This window comes from Pelophylax lessonae, assembly GCF_965119305.1.
Source record: "Pelophylax lessonae genome assembly, chromosome: 4".
NCBI classification, from domain to species: Eukaryota; Metazoa; Chordata; class Amphibia; order Anura; family Ranidae; genus Pelophylax; species Pelophylax lessonae.
Window position 1 is genome coordinate 449,043,807 of NC_138771.1, and position 16,096 is coordinate 449,059,902.

The 16,096-nt window shown below is 41.5% G+C and overlaps 1 protein-coding gene and 1 pseudogene across 2 annotated transcripts in view; both read left to right on the forward strand.

Annotated features, from left to right (window-relative positions):
- The window catches only part of LOC309552694 (E3 ubiquitin-protein ligase RNF213-like), a gene marked incomplete at its 5' end in the record, with an annotated part of 1,269,694 nt that overhangs the window by 161,442 nt on the left and 1,092,156 nt on the right, over window positions 1–16,096 (forward strand). Inside the window, one exon of the mRNA XM_082253620.1 lies at window positions 10,038–10,127. Within this exon, the coding sequence (XP_082109746.1) occupies window positions 10,038–10,127 (90 nt within the window). The remainder of the gene's footprint in view (window positions 1–10,037; window positions 10,128–16,096) is intronic.
- Window positions 4,775–5,399, forward strand: LOC309553785 (annotated as a pseudogene). Its single transcript has one exon. The product of its transcript is annotated as an uncharacterized misc_RNA (transcript).

Here is a 16,096-nt window from a genome sequence, read left to right on the forward strand (position 1 = left end):
AAAAGGGGACAGGGTTCATCTGATTCTGGGCCTTAGACAAAACTTGCCAAGTAGGCAAGAAGGGGGAAGAGGTGGGACTTTAAATGATGCCAGAAATCATGTAATCAATAGGAACAATATTATATAAAAAGTTATAAATTTATTAACATGAGTTAAAACATCCCCACAAAGTGGGACTCAAAAGACAAATGGTTAAAACAACCACATAAACAATCAAACCCATGTAGCACATCATAGCATGGGCCTGACAGTGTAAGTGCACAACAGGGTACAGTCCCATTAGTTCTTGTCCAAAGCCCCAATGTGTTGCAACGTATCCAAGTCTTCTTCAAGGGGCTGCTGGACAGTAGGATAATACTGACATTTCTGTGGGTGGACTAGTGCTCAGGCAGGACTTCTAGTAACATAAAATACAGCTTTGTGTTCCCGTGGGAGCAAGGAGACAGATAGAGCCCCAATCTAGCCCCTATGGGAGGCACAGCTCCACCAATGACGCTGATTAGCACACACAGGTCTAGCATGCAACCACCATGCAACTGCAAACAGCAAGTTAGATGGTTGCGAATATTGATTCTGGGCCTTAATTGCTTGTGCTGTTTCAGAGGTTCCATCTTGAATCTATCCATTTCGGTACTTTTTAGCATCTGTAAAAATCACAGATGCATACTTGTACGTTCCCATGTGCAAGGGACATCAGCGTTTTTTCTACACTTTGCATTGGGGACACACAATAGCTATTTAGGATATTCCCTTTAGGGTGGTCTTGCCAACCCAAGTGTTTTCCAAGGTGCTGGCTCCATTACTGGCATTGCTAAGACAGTGGGAGATTGCTGTGAATTGAGGACCTGCACCTATGGGCGGACATCCAGGTTTGCGCGGTCGGACAACGTGGAGATCACAATGCGCTGAATTGGGTTCTTTTGGTTCTCTGGAAGAATAAATTTGGATAGTATTCAGGATATTCCCCTGCGTACACTTTCTCAGGAATTTCCCTTCTTGGTCACCATTGCCTCTCTGAGGTAGGTGTCTGAGCTGGCGGTGTTCTCTTATACATTTCCCTAGTTGGTGCAACACAAAGTGTATGGTAGTGTTTTATCTGTGCCCCTCCTTTATAGCAAAGGTGGTTTCCAATTTTCACCTGACTGAGGGCATTGTCCTGCCTTCCTAGCACTCCTTGGATGTGATCTCTGTGGTTCATGTATAGCTGTCCACTGCAGCCTCCTTCCAGAGGTCAACTTTGCCTTTTATGCTCAAGGATGGCCCTAAGAAAGGCCTGGCGGCCTCCTCTGACACATTTTACCATTGGATCCGTGTTAGCATACAAGGTTTGTATTTAATCAGCAACAAATACTATATGTCATTGTTGTGTGCCTATTACATTTTATGACCACTGGATGGCAGTGTTACATTTGTGAGTTCATGTTTTGTCTATGCCTCAAAGAGTAATAAAGAAGAGTTCCTGCTCAAAACAGGAAGCAGTGTTCTTAGTGAAACAACAGACTGTCTGCCTGTGCATTGTTTTAGCCCCAAAAGGTTATATCTAACAGGTTATGGGCCCAGGACATGTTACAGAAGCCCAGGATATAATACAGATTACCCCTGGATATAGCCAGATACAGTGAGCTAAAGCAAGTGAGTACAGGAGACAGCAACAGAAAGACAAACAGCAGAAATGGCTGCTGCCATCCCCTCAGCAAAGTTCTCCATTGCAAATCTGACAAATCAGAACTACCAATCTTGGAAATTCAAGATGAAAATGCTGCTTATAAGAGGAACGTTGGTACGTGGAAATGTATAAATGAATCAAGACCTGCACAGCCCGCAGAGGAGTGGTTAGACAGAGATCAGAAAGCACAGAGCACAATCTCCCTGTGCATAGATGATGATCAAATCATACATATATGTAACTGTCAGACTGCTAAAGACATGTGGGAAGAGTTACAGAAAGCACATGAAAGAGTTAATCTCAGCAATAAACTGTATTTAATCAGAAAGCTCTATCAGACTAAGCTACAGAAAGACCAGGACATGCAGGACCATATAAGACAGACCTTAGAGATGGTGGAGAGACTGAGAGGGATTGGAGAAGAAATAAAAGATTTCCATGTTGCAGCACTGTTATTAAGTGGACTTCCTGAAAGTTATGAGACACTTGTCACAGCACTAGATGCACGTCCAGATGATGATCTGACACTGGAATATGTTAAAGGCAAGCTTGTGGATGAATACAAGCGCAAAACTGAAAGCATGAGTAATGTGAGTGTGTGTTCAGAGACAGCTTTAAAGACAAAATTCAAAAATAAACACAGTAACGTGCAGCTAGAAAAGCGGGAATGCTTTGTGTGCAAGAAACCAGGACACCTAAAAGCAGATTGTAGAATCTGGAAAGCTAGAATGCAAAAACAAAGTGCATTGCAACAAGCTAAGAATGTCATAGAAACAAAGGAGTATGCATTCGGATCCAAAAATGGTGTCACCTCTGTGCAAGCATGGTGTGTGGACTCAGGTGCTACAAGTCACATGACAAATGACCGAAGTTTCTTCACTCAGCTTGATGAAAGCAAAACAGAAGGGATAACTACAGCTAATGGACAATTTATGAAATCAGTGGGAATAGGAGATGGCTTTCTATACTGTCCTATCTCTCCAGATATCACTAAAAAGATCCATATGAGGAATGTTCTGTATGTGCCAGATCTTGAAAGCAACCTTTTGTCAGTAAAGAAACTCACTAACCAAGGCAATGTAGTCACATTTCAGGGTGACAGTTGTATCATAACAAAAGGGGATTGCTTGCTTGCAAAGGCTAACATCATAGATGAACTCTATCAGCTGAACTGCAGTGAAATGGTTAAAATAGCCAAAGAGGATAAACATTCAAACTGCATCCACACTTGGCACAGACGATTGGGGCACAGAAATTCTGATACAATAAAGAAAATAGCTGAGAATAACTATGCAAGTGGTATTAAGATTAATCCATGTGATCACATAATGATTTGTACCAGCTGTATTAAAGGAAAAATGGCAAGGACACCTTTTCCCAAGCAGACCAACAGCAAATCCCAAAAAACCTCTGGACTTAATACATTCAGATCTTTGTGGTCCAATGAAAACTATGACTCCAGGAAAGAAAAAGTACTTCCTGACCTTCATTGATGATTACTCCAGGTATACCACAGTATTTCTACTTCACAATAAAGATGAAGTGCCAGAGAAATTAGAAGAGTATCTCGCTCAAGTAAATAATATTTTTGGCGGAATGCCCAGAGTACTACGAACAGATAATGGCTCAGAATATACAAGTGGTAAAACACAAGCCATTCTCAGGAAGCATTGAATTATGTTCCAGACAACAGTTCCATATAACCCAGAGCAAAATGGAGTTGCAGAGAGCCGCACACTATGTGAAAGTGGGAGGAGCATGCTATTTGATGCTGATATGCCAACTACATACTGGGGAGAAGCTATCACAACTGCATGTTATCTTCAAAATCGTTTGCCGGGAAAAGCAACAACAAAAACTCCATATGAACTGTGGAACAAAAGGAAACCAGATTTAAGACACACCAGAATTTTTGGAAGTAAAGCCTATGTACACATTCCAAAAGAAAAACGTACAAAATGGGATGCATGTGCAAAAGAAGGTGTACTTGTGGGGTACAGTGAATCTCAAAAAGGATACAGGATTTTACATCAAGACACGAACAAAGTAACAGTCAGCAGAAGTGTGATTATTATTGATGAAAGTTCTGTGTGCTCAAAGTTTGAACAACAGACTCAAACTTTTCAAACTGAGAAAGAATCAACATCAGTCACTCAAGAAAATAAGGAAAGTGATACAGAAATAGAAATAACTGCAGAAGAATCAAAACCTGAAACTGAACCAGAAATACCTTCAGTCAGAAAATCAACCAGAATCAATAAAGGTGTTCCAGCTGAACGTTTATCTTACATAGCTCGCAGAGCTGTTCAAACTGAACCAGGTTCATGGAAAGAGATGCAGAAACTGCCAATGCATGAGAAACAAGTATGGTATAAAGCCGCTGATGAAGAAATGACATCACTCAAAGATCTCCAGACATGGACACTTTCAGAGCTACCTCAAGGTAAACATGCCATAGGATGTAAATGGGTTTTTAAAACCAAATGTAACTCTGAAGGGAAAGTCTGTCGGTACAAGGCAAGGCTGGTTGCTAAAGGTTACTCACAGAAGTTCAGTGAGGACTATGATGATACTTTTGCTCCAGTTGCTAAACAAAGTACTTTCAGAACACTAATGACAGTGGCTGCCATGCGTACAATGATTGTGAAACATCACGATATTAAGACAGCTTTTCTTAATGGTGATATTGAAGAAGAAATTTACATGTCACAGCCAGAAGGATATTTAAAAAAGGGACAAGAGCATCTTGTCTGCAAGTTGAATAAATCTCTATATGGCCTTAAACAATCAGCTCGAGCATGGAACCTGAAGATTAATCAAGTTCTACTAAATGAAGGATTTACAAGAAGCAAAGCTGATCCGTGCCTATATGCTAAACAAGTTGACACTGAGTGGATGTATCTGCTAATTTATGTAGATGACCTGATCATTGCTCACAAAAACGACAATGAAATTGCAAAGTTAACAGGAGTACTCAACAAGCACTTTGAAACTAAAGACCTAGGCGAAGTGACATATTATCTTGGAATTGACATCCAGTGTGAGAAAGATGGAAGTTTCCTGTTGAATCAGAGTGCAAAAATTGAATCTATTCTTCAGCAATTCAACATGACAGAGGCGAAAGGAGCAAGCACACCTATGGATACAGTCTATCCAAAGTTAGAAGGAGAAGATGATCTTCTCGCATCCAATGAACAATACAGACAAGCAGTGGGGGCACTTCTCTATATTGCAACCACTACACGTCCAGACATTGCAGCCAGCATGTCTCTTCTTTGCAGGCGAGTTGATAAACCACGTCAAAGAGACTGGAATGCGATCAAAAGAGTTATGAGATATCTGAAACAGACAAAAGACTTAAATTTGAAACTATCAGCAAGTGGTGGTTTAAACCTCGTGGGATATGTGGACTCCGATTGGGCAGGTGATCACAGCACACGCAAATCCACAAGTGGTTACTTATTAAAATTAGGAGACAGTCCTATATCATGGTCCAGCAAGAAACAGATGTCAGTGGCATTGTCCTCTACAGAAGCTGAATACATATCTGCAGCTTATGCCAGTCAAGAAGTTGTGTGGTTACAGCAATTACTCAAGGATCTTGGAGAAGCAACATCAGAACCTACTGTCTTATTTGAGGACAATCAGGCTTGCATTAAGCTTGCAACAAGTGAGAAAATTAATGGAAGAACCAAGCACATCGATGTCAGACATCATTACATTCATGACTTAGTTGATCAGAAAGTGATTGTACTTGTGTATTGTGAGTCGGAAAAAAATGATTGCTGATGCTTTGACAAAGCCACTAGCTAGAACCAGATTTGTGGATCTTAGATCAGAAATGGGATTGACATAGATAGTAGTTGTTGAGTGGGGGTGTTCGCATACAAGGTTTGTATTTACTCAGCAACAAATACTATATGTCATTGTTGTGTGCCTATTACATTGTATGACCACTGGATGGCAGTGTTACATTTGTGAGTTCATGTTTCGTCTATGCCTCAAAGAGTAATAAAGAAGAGTTCCTGCTCAGAACAGGAAGCAGTGTTCTTAGTGAAACAACAGACTGTCTGCCTGTGCATTGTTTTAGCCCCAAAAGGTTATATCTAACAATCCGGCAGATACTTGTTCAATCATACACCATTAAAGGGCTTCCCTTCTAGCATCTGTGTCTCAGGTTTGTGAGGCAACTACACGGTTTACACCTTTACAAAATTTTACCAAATTGATGTATTTGCATCTTCATATGTTCATTTTGGCCGCAAGGTTTTGCTGGCTACTGTTTCAGGTATCTTGTTTCATCCTTTAGGGGTTGTGTGGGTGATTGGCATTTTTGCCTAGTTGCTCCAGTTATTTTTTTCTTTTTTGTTGGTTTGGTGGGAAAAGCCTTGTGAACAATTGTTATGGCTATGCAAATGTGTAGATCTAGAAGGAGAGGTCTGAGAAATGTCCTTTTAAATGAATCAAAAACATTTAGAAAAAAAAAAAACGTGTCCAACAGGATACAAACTGTTCTGTGCATTGCAGCACATACACAGGTGTGACTTGGCCCATGTAATATTACTATTCTTTCACACTAAACTGAAAGGGAAAGAAAGGGAATTGTACATGAAATGAATTAGAAAAGTGCTGCATGAAAACAGATATGTAGTTACATAGTTACATAGTTAGTGAGGTTGAAAAAAGACATCAGTCCATCCAGTTCAACCTATGATGTGTGTGTTTGTGTTTGCTGTTAACCGTACATTGTATACCCCTGTACATTGTGGTCTTTAAGGTGCCCATCTAATAGTTTTTTGAAACTATCGATGCTCCCTGCTGATACGACTGTTTGCGGAAGAGAATTCCACATCCTTACTGCTCTGACAGTGAAGAACCCCCTAATGTACTTTATGAATAGTTGAGAGTAGAGAAAAACAACCGCACTCCCGTTTGAAAGTATGAAATATAAAATCCATTTAATGAAAATCCAAACGATAAAAGCAATCCATGGTACAGTCAGAGAGAGGGGATGAAGACACAGTTGTTGACGCGTTTCACGAACTTACATTCGCTGAGTCATAACCAGTTATGACTCAGCGAATGTAAGTTTGTGAAATGCATCAACAACTGTGTCTTCATCCCCTGTCTCTGAATGTACCTGTAACGCTCCTGCGTTTTATGTAGGATTTTCAGCTGCAGAAATATTCCACTTCAGTAGTCATGTAGAGAAATGCTGAGACACCAATCCCAACTCTCAATGACTCATCATGTGTGGATGTTCTCAATTCAGCAAGTAAATACACACACTCAATAAGATGTTTCCTAGAGTGACTTATGTATATAGTAACACAGTGATGATAGGCTGAAGAGACAGGTTGGGTAGAGATGGTAGATGACAGACACTTGAAAGGAAATGTTCTTGAAAGTAAGATAGTAGCAGATGGGATGCAGATAGGTTTAGCAATCATGTATGGTAGCAGATGACAGAGTAGCAGGTGGACATACAAGAGAGATCAACCCAGTGCAAGAACAGGTGGTAGTAGGCTCAAGAGCTAGCAATCTTAGATAATGCAGATGTAGTAATAGTCCTTAGTATGCAGAGCTAGATAGTGTAAGCTTTAGTATAAAGGTTATAGAGGTTTCCCCTGTGGGGTACTTATCACTAATAGCAATGTAGCAGAGGAGAGGTTCGGCAAGAGCGGATGATCCGGTAGCGGGATACAGGGATCAGCGCAGCGTGGTTCCGACAGCGAGGTATGCTTGCAAGCATGAGAGCTTCAAGACAGGTTAGCATCAAGGCACAAAGCAGTTTGAACGAACACATGTGAGTGAGAGCCGGCGATCTAAATAGCCATCCAGTCCGGCGCTCAGTGATGACAGCATCAGTCTTAAAGGTGTATGCGCACCTTACCAAAAGAGAATGGTGGGGCGCATACACTTATGAAAGAGTAATTAGGGTACCCAAAGGTACCAGAACATTACAGTACCATGGATAGCTTTTATCATTTGGATTTTCATTAAACAAATTTTATATTTCATACTTTCAAACGGGAGTGCGGTTGTTTTTCTCTACTCTCAACATAGCTGCTCGGACTGCGGATCTTACCAGCACCCCGTCTTGATCGTTGGGACGACTCTTCATCTGAGCGGTTTCTCCCTCTTCTCTTTTATGGTACTGTATGAATAGGCCCCAAAAGAAGAGTCATAATGCTTATTCCAACCACCGGTGACTCGAATCTTCAATCACTTGCAGAGCCATTCTGGCTAAGGAATCTTCAGCTTCCAACACATATATAGATGTCCTAAAGTGGTATTATCCCAAAAGCAAACATTTATTATATTGCAGCTTACCAATTCTTAGATGTGATGCCTGCATTAGTTTTCATTTAAGGCTTTATTTCCTCTATTTTCATCTGGTAATCCTGCCAGTAAGTCTTGTTTTTCAAGCTCCCCTGCAGATGTAGCAGTTACAGAGATGAGACAACCCATTTAAAACTGACAGGGGTGCCTACAATGGACAATTTTTTTTATTTATGTAAAACCTTTCTCCCTAAAAAAAAAAAAAAATGTTTGCCGTAAATGCTTAATAGCTAGAGTTTGGCTTACATATGTTACTATATCTAAATCTGCTAGTACAGGGGTGTCAAACTAAATGTAATTGCTGGCTGCATTAGCATTAGGGTTGTCCTTAAAGGACCAGTTGTATCTGTAAAACTAGATGTCCATAGCACACTACACCTCCTTACATCAGATGTGAAGAGCCCCTCCCCCACCATCAGAAGTCAAGAGTCCTTCACCCTGCCTTACATCACAGTGCATCAGTTTTACCTTGTGCTGCTGCGAGTAAGAAGCTAGGTGCTGAGGGTCTGGAGGAGGACCAGAGGAGGGCTGGGGAGGTGGAGACAAGGGGGTGCTGCTGCTACTGCCCAGAGAGGTGCAGAGTCTGCAGGAGGAGTTCTATCTTCCTCTCTGCTGCTGAGATGGGATGGGTGCAGAGACGAGACTCCCTGAGAAGCCCATGATCTGGCGGAGGAGTTCTGTCCTCCTCTCTGCTGCTGACTACCAAGACAAGGTGGGGTTGGAGATGGAAGGAGTTGCCGCAGCTGCAGGAGAGATATGAGGGCCACATAATATGACCTACCAGACTGCCTGCGGGACATGTTGGCAGCCTGCAGGAAATGTGTTTGACATACATTATTTTGTTAAAAGTTTTAGGAGGCCTGCCTTTACACATGAACTTTAATGGAATCCCAGTCTTAGTCCGTAGGGTTCAATTTTTTTTGGAGCTATAACAGCTTTAACTCTTCTGGGAAGGCTGTCCACAAGGTTTAGGATTGTGTCTATGGGAATGTTTTACAATTCTTCCAGAAGTACATTTGTGAGGTCAGGCACTGATGTTGGACGAGGAGGCCTGGCTTGCAGTCTGCACTCTAATTCATCCCAAAGGTGTTTTATTGGGTTAACGTCAGGACAAACCAGTCAAGTTCCTCCACCCCAAACTCGCTCATCCGTGTCTTTATAGACCTTGCTATGTGCACTGGTGTGTGGGCCAACTCAATATTTAACCCTACGGACTAAGACTGCGTCCTAAAGGCATGTAAAGGCAAGGGTCCGAGTACTTTTGACAATAAAGTGTTTGTGTGCTGCTAGTACATCTAACACTACCCTCCCTCTAGACCAGTGGTTCTCAACTCCGGTCCTCGGGACCCACCAACAGGCCAGGTTTGCAAGATAACTAAATTACATCACAGGTGATCTCATTTGCTGCTCAGTGATTGCAGTATTCTAGTCTGCATCCCCCAAGGTAATACTTAAAATCTGGCCTGTTAGTGGGTCCCGAGGACCGGAATTGAGAACCACTGCTCTAGACTGACAATGCTGCTGTCAAAGATGCCCACTTTGCTTATTCCTCTAGATTTGAGGCACTCCAGATCATTAGGTAAAACCAGAAGGAAAAAGACTAAAGAAAAAAAAAAAAAAAATGTGGCCACCACATCTAATGAATGGTAAGCTGCAATATATTACAGCCCCAGAGCTACAGTGAATTTGCAGGCAGAGGGTGAAACCACAGTATACAGAGGAGGACACAGTCATCCAACAAACCCAAAGGTGTGTTCAATGCTGAATATTATTTGGTCGTGTAGATCTGCAAGAGAGCAAAGCTCTAGCTCACAGGTGGTGGGGAATTTTTTTTTTATTGACTTTTTTTTTGCTTTAATGAGAGGACATCATCAAAGGTAAGCATATCTGTTTCACTAGTTAGGTCATGATGATACCATAAAGTTTTATAACATGAAGATAAAGACATGGCATTAAGATTTTGTGTTCTATCTTATGATTATGATTGATTTTATTTTTTATAATCTTGTTTTGATTTTATTTCATGTAGGTCTGGGATCAAATTCTTACAGTTGGTGACAATGTAACTCCCAAATGGAAGGATGCTCTTCTTCCAGGTTTACGTGCAAAAATTAAACAGGTACATTTTCTTTGAGTTATTACAGTTTAATAAGGCCCTAATCTCTGGAGTACTAATGGATGTTTCAAAAAAAATAATTCTCTTTTGTTTTAGTGGATACGCTATGCTTTAGATAATTACTAACTGGGTACATCGCTGTTGCAGAGTGCGATCACTGGGTGCAGCGGAGTCTATTCAGATCAGACATTGTGGAGTAACATGAACTGGCTTCTTTATTGGAACATAACCACAGATAACAAAAATGTCACCTCATTGTAATAAGAACAAAAGACAGGAAAAGATAACCAACAAGTACAGTACAGTACAGGAAATACAACACATCATAGAAAATGCATAGCATATCACTGAGCATTATCGACATCTAGTGTCCTATTTGTGAACTGCAGTTAATCTGCTAGCTGAAAGCTGTTGTATCTCCAACCCTTCTCAACAGCTAAGGCTTAGTCTATTAAACCCATCTTCTTTGTAAGCCTTGAGTGTCTTTCAGCGGTCAGAGGCTTTGTAAGGATATCTGCTGTCATATCCTCGGTTGGGCAATAAAGTAACTCAAGAAGACCTTGCTCTTGAAGATCCCTAAGAAAGTGGAACTTCACATCAATGTGCTTGGTTCTTGAATTAACTCGTTCCATGTGTGCAAGTGCAAGGCATCCTTGATTGTCCTCATAGATTTCTGTTGGTTCCAACTGTGGTAGACCCAAATCTGTTAATAGCTGTCTCAGCCATATAACTTCTTGGCTTGCCTGCGCTGCAGCAACGTATTCTGCTTCAGTAGAGGACAGTGAAACAGAGAGTTGCGTTTTACTAGTCCAACTGAGGGCACCTCCTGACAGAAAAAATAAGTAGCCACTGGTAGATTTCCTGTCGCTGGTGTCTCCTGCCTAGTCAGCATCCACATATCCTGTTAAGGTGCTTTCATCTCTTGCTGGTAACTTTAACTTGTAATGCAAAGTCCCTTTAAGATAGCGAATGATTCTCTTTACAGCATTCCAGTCCTTTTGACTTGGCATTGAAACCTTTCTGCATGGGATTCCAACAGTTGCTGCAATGTCCGGCCTTGTAGCAGTGGAAAGATACAGCAATTTCCCTATTGCCTTCCTGTATTGAGTATTAGTAGGCAATTGGTTATCTTGGCAATTCATCTCTTTGTAGTAGTTGGTTTCCATAGGAGACTTTACTGGTTTGGCGTCTTCCATTCCAAATGTTTCAATTATTTCTTGTATTTTGTGTCTTTGGTTCAGAAGAAAGCTGCCATCTTCCTCTCTCTCGATCTGGATGCCGAGGTAATTCTTTATGTTGCCAAGGTCTTTGGTGTTGAAGTTCTGATTTAGTTTTTCTAGTATTTCTACATCCCCATCTTGCTCAAAGCAAATCAGGATATCATCCACATAAATAAGCATATAGACCCATCTGTCTGCCAATTTCTTTGTGTATAAGCAGGGACCCATCTGTCTGCTTTACTCCTCAGAAAGTTTTGATGTGTAAGCACTTCATTTATTTTTATATTCCACGCTCAGGCTGCTTGCTTTAGATCATATATACTCCTGCAAAGTTTGCATACTAGGTCTTGCCTTTGTTCATCTTTGAACCCTGGCGGCTATTCCATGTAAATTTCTTCCGTTAGCTCGCCATGTAAAAATGCGGTTTTCACATCAAAATGTTTCACTTGCATTTTCCTTGTGACGGCTATTGTCAGTAAAGTCCGTATTCTAGTGTGCTTGACTACTGGTGCAAATGTCTCGTCATAGTCCTCTCCGTATTTTTGAGAATAGCCCTTGGCTACTAGCCTTGCTTTGTATCGCTCAATTGTGCCATCTGCATTGTATTTCACTTTAAAAGTCCATTTACAGCCTATGGCTTTCCTTCCGGGTGGTAGCTCTGTAAGTGTCCATGTTTTAGTGTCATGCATGGATTTTACCTCTTCATCAGCAGACTTTATCCATTTACTTGCTTCTTATTCTGAAAGCTGAGATATTTCTTCCCAGGTTGCAGGTTCATTGATACTGGCAGTACTTGCTTTGTATGAGAGACGTACAGGTGGTTTACCCTTGTTTTCTCTTGTTGAACGTCTCGGTTTTGTGTCTGAGCCTTCTTGTGTCTGCTCTTCAGTACTGGTAGAGTCTGCACTCACTTAAACTGTTTGTTCAGAAGTTACAGAGATGGGCTGGTCAATGTCAGTTTTCCCTTCTATTCTTGCTTCTACTGTTGTCATTGCTTTGTCTCTTAAATCTTCAACAAAGGTTATGCTGTTGCTAATGGTAACCTTGTCTGTTTTGGGATTAAGGATTCTGTAACCTTTGACATTGTCACTGTATCCAAGAAAGATACCTTCAAATGCTCTGTTTTGGAGTTTGGTGTGTTTTTCTTCAGGTATGCAGATGAATGCTTTGCATCCAAAAACTCTTAAGTGTTTTACATTTGGCTTCTCATTGTGCCAAAGTTCATATGGAGTTTTCTCTACTGTTCTGGAAAGAAGTCTGTTCTGCAAATATGTAGCTGTCATAGCTGCTTCACCCCAGTATTTTTGTGGTAGTCCAGAGTCTGTCAGCATACATCTGATCATTTCAGTCAGAGTTCTGTTCTTCCTTTCAGCTACTCCATTTTGTTCTGGTGTATATGGGACTGTCTTTTGATGTTCTATTCCATTCTGTTTTAAGTACTCTTGTATCTTACATCCTGTGAATTCACCTCCATTGTCACTCCGGAGTATGAGAGGCTTCCTCTGAAACTTGTTACTGGTCTTTATTATATAGTCTTGTAATTTGTCAAAAACTTCACTCTTGTGTTGCATTTGGTAGATGAATGTGTATCTTGAATAGTCGTCTATGAAAGTCACCATGTACCTTTTGCCTCCAGGTGTAGGTGGGTTTAGGGGACCACACACGTCACTGTGAACTAAGTCGAGTGGTCTTGAAGCTCTCTTCTGACTGACTTTGGGAAGTGTTGCTCTTGTAGCTTTGGATTTAATGCAACATTCACACTTAACAGTAACTGGACAAGGGGATATTGTTAGATCCCTTGTCAGATTCCTCCTCTGTAGTTCCTGAATGCATTCTGGGTGTCTGCGACCTAGATGTCTGTGCCATATATGTATACAGTCATTGTGCTTGTGTGTACATAGTCTCACCTTTTCCTTCACTGTGTCGAGGTGATATAGATGATCATCCAGCTTGGCACTTGCTACTGTCTGTTTGCCGTTTAGGATTGAACACTTGTCACCTTGGAATTTTACAGTGAGTCCTCTGGCTGTTAGACGCTTCACAGATAAGAGTCCTCCTTCTAGATTAGGAACATAAAGCTCATCTTTCACTGGAATGGCTAGATTGTGTCCCGCATCATCAGGGCATACAAGGGTTCCATGCCCATATCCTTCTGCAGGTATTTTGCTTCCATCTGCAAGATAAATAGTTTCTTTGTTGTTCAGATCAAGTTCTATGAAAAAACTTCTATCACTCGTCATGTGACTGGTTGCCCCCGAATCAATGCACCAACCTTGACATTTATTGTTGCCTGTCGCTTTAAATGTGGCATTCCAGTTTCCTTCCCATGGATCATTGATTATGGCTTTGACCTTTTGTTTAGCTGAAGAGGGACGCTGTCTTATTTGCTCTGCTTTCCATATAGTACAGTCTTTCTTTATGTGTCCCTGTTTGTGACATCTGAAACATACTCTGGTCTCTTTCCTGTGTAACCTTGCGTCTGTAGCTTTAAGAGCGGTTCTGGTGTCGGTTTCTGTGGAGTCATGCACTAATTCCTTTCTTCTCTGATACTCATCTATGAGCCTGGTTTTTACAAATGCTAGCGTTAGATCTGTCTCAGGTCGTGTCTCCAGTGCATTGATCAGTGCAGTATATGTATTGGGCAAACTGCATAACAACATGGCTACAGCATGGCTGTCTGTTATATTCTCCCCGATTGATCTGAGTTGCACAATCACTTCCAGCATTGCGTTTATATGCTCCTGCATGTCCTGTTCTCAGCTAAGTCTCATTCTGTAAAGTTTCCGCAGTAGAAACAGCTTGCTGTTTAAACTGGATCTTTCATGCAGTCTTTTCAGTACGTCCCACATGCCTTTCGCTGTGTCCTCATGGCGTATATGTATGAGCTGATCATCCTCCACTTGTAAGCTTATGGTGGCCCGTGCCTGTCTCTTTTTCTTGTCCCAGTCCTGATTACTGTCCTGTGGCCTCTCTGTGGTGGTAACCTCCCACAAGTTGTCTCTAGATAATAGCATTTCCACTTTAAACTTCCATAGCTGATAATTGTCATTGTTCAGCTTGGCCACTGAGAGTTTAAGCTCTGAGTTTTCAGCCATTTTTCCCTCCTTTATATATAAACAGTCTTACTTGTCTATAGGAGATGTCACTGGAAACCTTCCTTATGTCGATCTTCGCATCAGTCACACTGTCTCCCATTCAAGGCTTTGTTCTGCCTGGGCCGCACCTGGTCATTAGACTTTATCCAGATCCTGGGCCCATAACCTGTTGCAGAGTGCGATCACTGGGTTCAGCGGAGTCTATTCAGATCAGACATTGTGGAGTAACAGGAACTGGCTTCTTTATTGGAACATAACCACAGATAGCAAAAATGTCACCTCATTGTAATAAGAACAACAGACAGGAAAAGATAACCAACAAGTACAGTACAGGAAATACAACACATCATAGAAAATGCATAGCATATCACTGAGCATTAGCGACATCTAGTGTCCTATTTGTGAACTGCAGTTAATCTGCTAGCTGAAAGCTGTTGTATCTCCAACAATCGCCACCTGCAGAAGTAGGACGCTAGGTGCATTAAAAACAAAACCGCCATCTGTGGCCCCTGCTGGTGGACAAAACCCCTCGGCAGTTGTGGACAATCTAGTTTTTTCTTTTTTTTTTCTTAGTGTTCTTAGGACATTTTCAATCTTATAAATAAGTAGGTAAGTAGTTGCGAACGTACAATGTTATAGACATTTTCTAATACAGTTATAATTATGCAGGCACCATAACTGCTTTTTCTTTGTTTCAGAAATTATCTTTCTTACTTTTTCTACAAGATTAAAAGTTCTGTCATGTGACCATGCATCTCTTCCTCATAGTGGGAGGCGAGATAACAGGACACTGTGCAGACACACACTGTGCCTGTATTCCATAGTCTGTTCAGCCTGAGGCAAGATGCAAGCTGTGCTTGGGCAAGTGTTGTGTTAGAGGCAGAAAGCGATAGAGTGGGTGTGTGCCAGAGGCAAGCTGTGATTGTTTGGCGGCATAGTGGCTGAACAAACTACTCAATACAGGCATGCTGTGTATCTTAAGTGTCCTGTATCTCTGAATGGCCTGCCAAAGGATGAAAACTGATCCCACTAACGCAGTTTAACCTCTGTGGAAGAAAAGAAGAAAGGTGACTGGCAGGGTCAACCAGGCACTTTAGTTGGAAGAACTACATAAAAATCGATAGAGACTATTATTTAAAAAATACACATATGTGAACACACACATAGAAGGAAAAAATAAATATTTAGGGTAACATACACATTAAGTTCCATTGATTTACTCTTTAAACAACCTGCTGGCCGGGTGACAACCACATGCATACTAGTACCCCCCAGTTGCAGCCATTGCGCACATGCAGTTACTTGTCAAGTACAGGTTTGGCTGCAATTGCCCAGTTTCCTTATGAGCAGTCTATGGGTTTTTTTCTCTGAGGGAATACATACGATCAGCCAGCCTGGTGGTCTGTCAGTGTCTTCCACATAGAGGTGCATGCAGCATCTCAGTCCTGGCAAGTAGTGGTCTGCAGCCACCATTCTGGACAGCTTTGGATCCTAGCAAAGTCATAGGTGTTTAAAACCCTGTGCTTCTGATTGTGCACTGCTGCTTGGGCACCTTCTGTGTGTGTGTGTGTTGCTGCATACTGCTTTTCATGCCAGGCCGTCTGTAAGCTTCTCTTACGCTGGGTATGAGAACTGCGGCCACTAGTACTTCTTGCTC